This window comes from Nicotiana sylvestris, chromosome 11 (assembly GCF_000393655.2).
Source record: "Nicotiana sylvestris chromosome 11, ASM39365v2, whole genome shotgun sequence".
In the NCBI taxonomy this organism is placed as follows: Eukaryota; Viridiplantae; Streptophyta; class Magnoliopsida; order Solanales; family Solanaceae; genus Nicotiana; species Nicotiana sylvestris.
In genome coordinates, this window is record NC_091067.1 from 3,738,565 (window position 1) to 3,741,801 (window position 3,237).

At 29.3% G+C, this 3,237-nt stretch overlaps 1 protein-coding gene across 1 annotated transcript; it reads right to left on the reverse strand.

Annotated features, from left to right (window-relative positions):
- Window positions 1–309: 309 nt before the first annotated feature.
- Window positions 310–1,556, reverse strand: LOC104227173 (transcription factor IBH1-like 1). The gene is made up of 2 exons (XM_009779348.2): window positions 1,450–1,556; window positions 310–1,140 (listed from the first exon to the last, which is right to left on the reverse strand). Exon 2 carries the CDS (start codon window positions 1,126–1,128, stop codon window positions 493–495), a length of 636 nt encoding a protein of 211 aa, XP_009777650.1. The 5' UTR covers window positions 1,129–1,140; window positions 1,450–1,556; the 3' UTR covers window positions 310–492.
- Window positions 1,557–3,237: the final 1,681 nt, after the last annotated feature.

A 3,237-nucleotide genomic window follows, 5' to 3' on the forward strand; every position in this document is an offset into this window, starting at 1 on the left:
GGCGAAGCTACATTGTTCTAAGGATGTCAACTGACGACCCTTCTCAAAAAAATTTCCGTGTACATAAGTAAAAGATTAAGTTGTAAAGGTACAATACATATAATGAATACTCGTTCTTGAGGAATATTTTTTTACTTCTTTCAAGTTTGAATTCTCTTGGAAAAATTTCTCGCTTCGCCAATATACGTTGCTAGATAGGATTAACGACGGAATTTTTTATTTAGCTAAATAATTTGTCAATTGCTAATTTCTGTTTTTCAAATAGTGAATAAGTAGTAAGTAACATAATTCAAATAGAAGCTTTAATAATAGGAAAAATTAACTTCACTAGAATATTGCTCTGATCTGTACATTGTTACATACTATACTTCAGTAATTTAAATTCTTCTTCTTCGTACTATAAGAAAAAAAAAACACCACAAAAGAAAAAAAAAAAAAGGAATTGTTTACTTCAATATTAAAAAATATTGAAAAACAAAAGAAAAAAAAAACCTATAAAGATGTTTTAGGATTAGTAATCTCACTAGCATTAGCAAGATGTCTCATAACATCAACTTGAACCCTAAGTGAAAGGATATAATCTAGGGTTTCTTTAATTAAAGAAACATTATCCATATATTCTCCACCAGGAATAAGACTTTTAAGAATTTGAGTTCTCTTTTTCACCAATTTTCTTGCTATAGAAATTGGAGAGATCATTTTTCTACCTTTTCTTGAAATCGTACAGCCGACCTCAACTTGTTTGGGACTGAAGTTTAGCTGCCGTCGTTGTCTTGAAATCTTGCAACTTTTGGTTACAATTTTCTTGCATCTAATAATCTTTTGAGACATAGCCAATAACCCCATTGATGATTTCTTGAATATCATTGATCTCTTAGAAATATCATCATTTCCAAGAATATTATTTATGATTATTTTGTTAGTGTCATCTTTTGAAGCATTGGCCAAAAGGGAATGACTCCAATAAGTTGTAAATTTTCTTGTTGAAGCCATTGCTATATCTGCAGATAATTTTATAGCTTTTTTTCTCTCAATTATGCTCATTTTTTTCTTTGTTGCACTGCATATTTGTAGACCCTTTATCCATTTCTTGAGAAATTCTTGCTTGAGTGAACTAGGATTCCTCATTCTTCAAGAAAACTATATTAAAAAAAATTAGATATATTAGATTGGAATCAATAAAACCAAGAAAAAAGAAGATAAAAAAGAGAGTTGGAAATATTAAGAGATTCTTGAAACATATAAACAAGAAAAATGAAGAAAAAAGGCATAAAGTCTCTCTATAGCTTGATTTAAATGTTCTTATAGGTAGATAATTTGGTGTTAGAACTTGAAAAAGGCAATATAAAGGAATGTTTATAGCTACATATGATAAGAACATGCAAAAAAAAAAAACTAGAAAAAAAAACTTGAATTATATGATTTTATTAGGAGTGAAAAATAACATACCTTAGTCAACTTTCTTCAAACAAATTTCAAAACAAAAGAGGTGACAGAATATGTAGTTTCTTTAGGATTCAAGAAAGTTGTAGCAGAAGAAAAACAGAAGAAATGGAAGTATGGGAATGAGAGGAAGAAGTTTAGTGAAAAAAAGCCAATTTATTTGTTCAAATGAAAGGGGGTGGGTGGGGGTGGGGGGTAAACATGGGGGGTGGATGTGGTGGGCCAATGAGAGAAGGACACAGCACATGCTATCACATGGAAGACCATGGCCCACTTAGCAAAAAACCCTAAAAGAGAGAGAGGAATAATGATAATAATATCCAGTAATCTTGGTTTAAGACAGAATAAAAAGGTTCCCTAAATGTCATGCAAAACCTAAATATTTGTAACTTAATTTGGCTACAAAAGGACATTAACATATATCCCACATAATTATATTGCTCCATGGAATATTTTCATCGTTCGGGGAGCAAATCGGATATAAGATTTAAACTCTATAGGGTTCGTATAATTACTAATATAATCCCGAGATATAATTTAAGTTTGTCTTTATTTCATATTTGGTTATTGGTATTAATTAATACCAACACAAGTTTTTTACCAAATAGTGGTGTATTAACTATCCCACATTTAATTTGGAATAATAACCCCATGATTATATCCTGCTTCGCGACCAAACAGACGTCTATCATGTGTTCAACCTTTAAAGTTTTTAACATTAAATTCATTATATTATTCAAGTCATGAATTCATATTCATTATTTATTTCAATTTTAGTGATTTTTTATACATAAAATTATACTTTATGTTGAAAGTACTAGGTTCATATGAATTCGATACCGACAAGTTGAATCTGCCCTGTCTAGGAGAAGAAGGAAGAAAAAAAGAAGAAGAAGAAAAACAAATTTACCTTTTAGTTTCTTCATTCATGAATAATTTGTTCAATAAATATCTAATATTATCTTATAGTAATATAAAGTTCCCCGAATTAGTATTTATTTTTAATTTCCATTCCATGATTTTTATCCCTTCAATATAAGATTTAGTGGATAGAAAGTGAGGAGATTAGTGGATAAAGAAATTAAAAGAAAGAAAATTTGTTTAAGTAAACCATGTTAAGGAATTGTTTTTTCTTTTGTTTTATTATCCAATTTGACTTAAAAAAACAAATGGTTTGATGTAATCCAATTTTTGATTCAGTGAACCAGAATCTAATACTTTGAAACTGTAGGCTTGTTGGTTTCAATAAATTATAGATAAATAAATTACATAATATAATAGTGACAATTTCAAACATGATTAGGGCAAATGTGGGGTTAAAGAGAAACATAAGCGTCATTAGCGGTCAACTATATATCTCTCTTTTTCCCTTCCCTCCCATGTTTCTTTTATTTTATCTTTTTTTTGTTTGTTCGCGATTAGAATTTGAAATTTATGAGTTTAAAATTTTAATTCTTTTAAGTTAGGGTAAACTAAATTAATAATTCGTATATAATTACTGAATTTCTTAATTTGAGTTTTGCCAAGGCTGTAACCTACACCCCCACTGTCTCGGTGGGGGAGGGGGGAGGTTAATAACTATATTCAATGGCTGATGTATGTTGATGGTTATGGTTGCTCAAGCACCCCTTACTTTTGGAGTATTAATTCTTACAAATATATTACTTGAGCACCCAGTCTTAATAGTAAATTTTAGATAAATAATAGTTCAATACCCATGATTTAAAATTTTTGGATCCGCCACTATATTTATAATAATCTTGTTTAAGTAGTGTTGATTGTTGATGGATTATT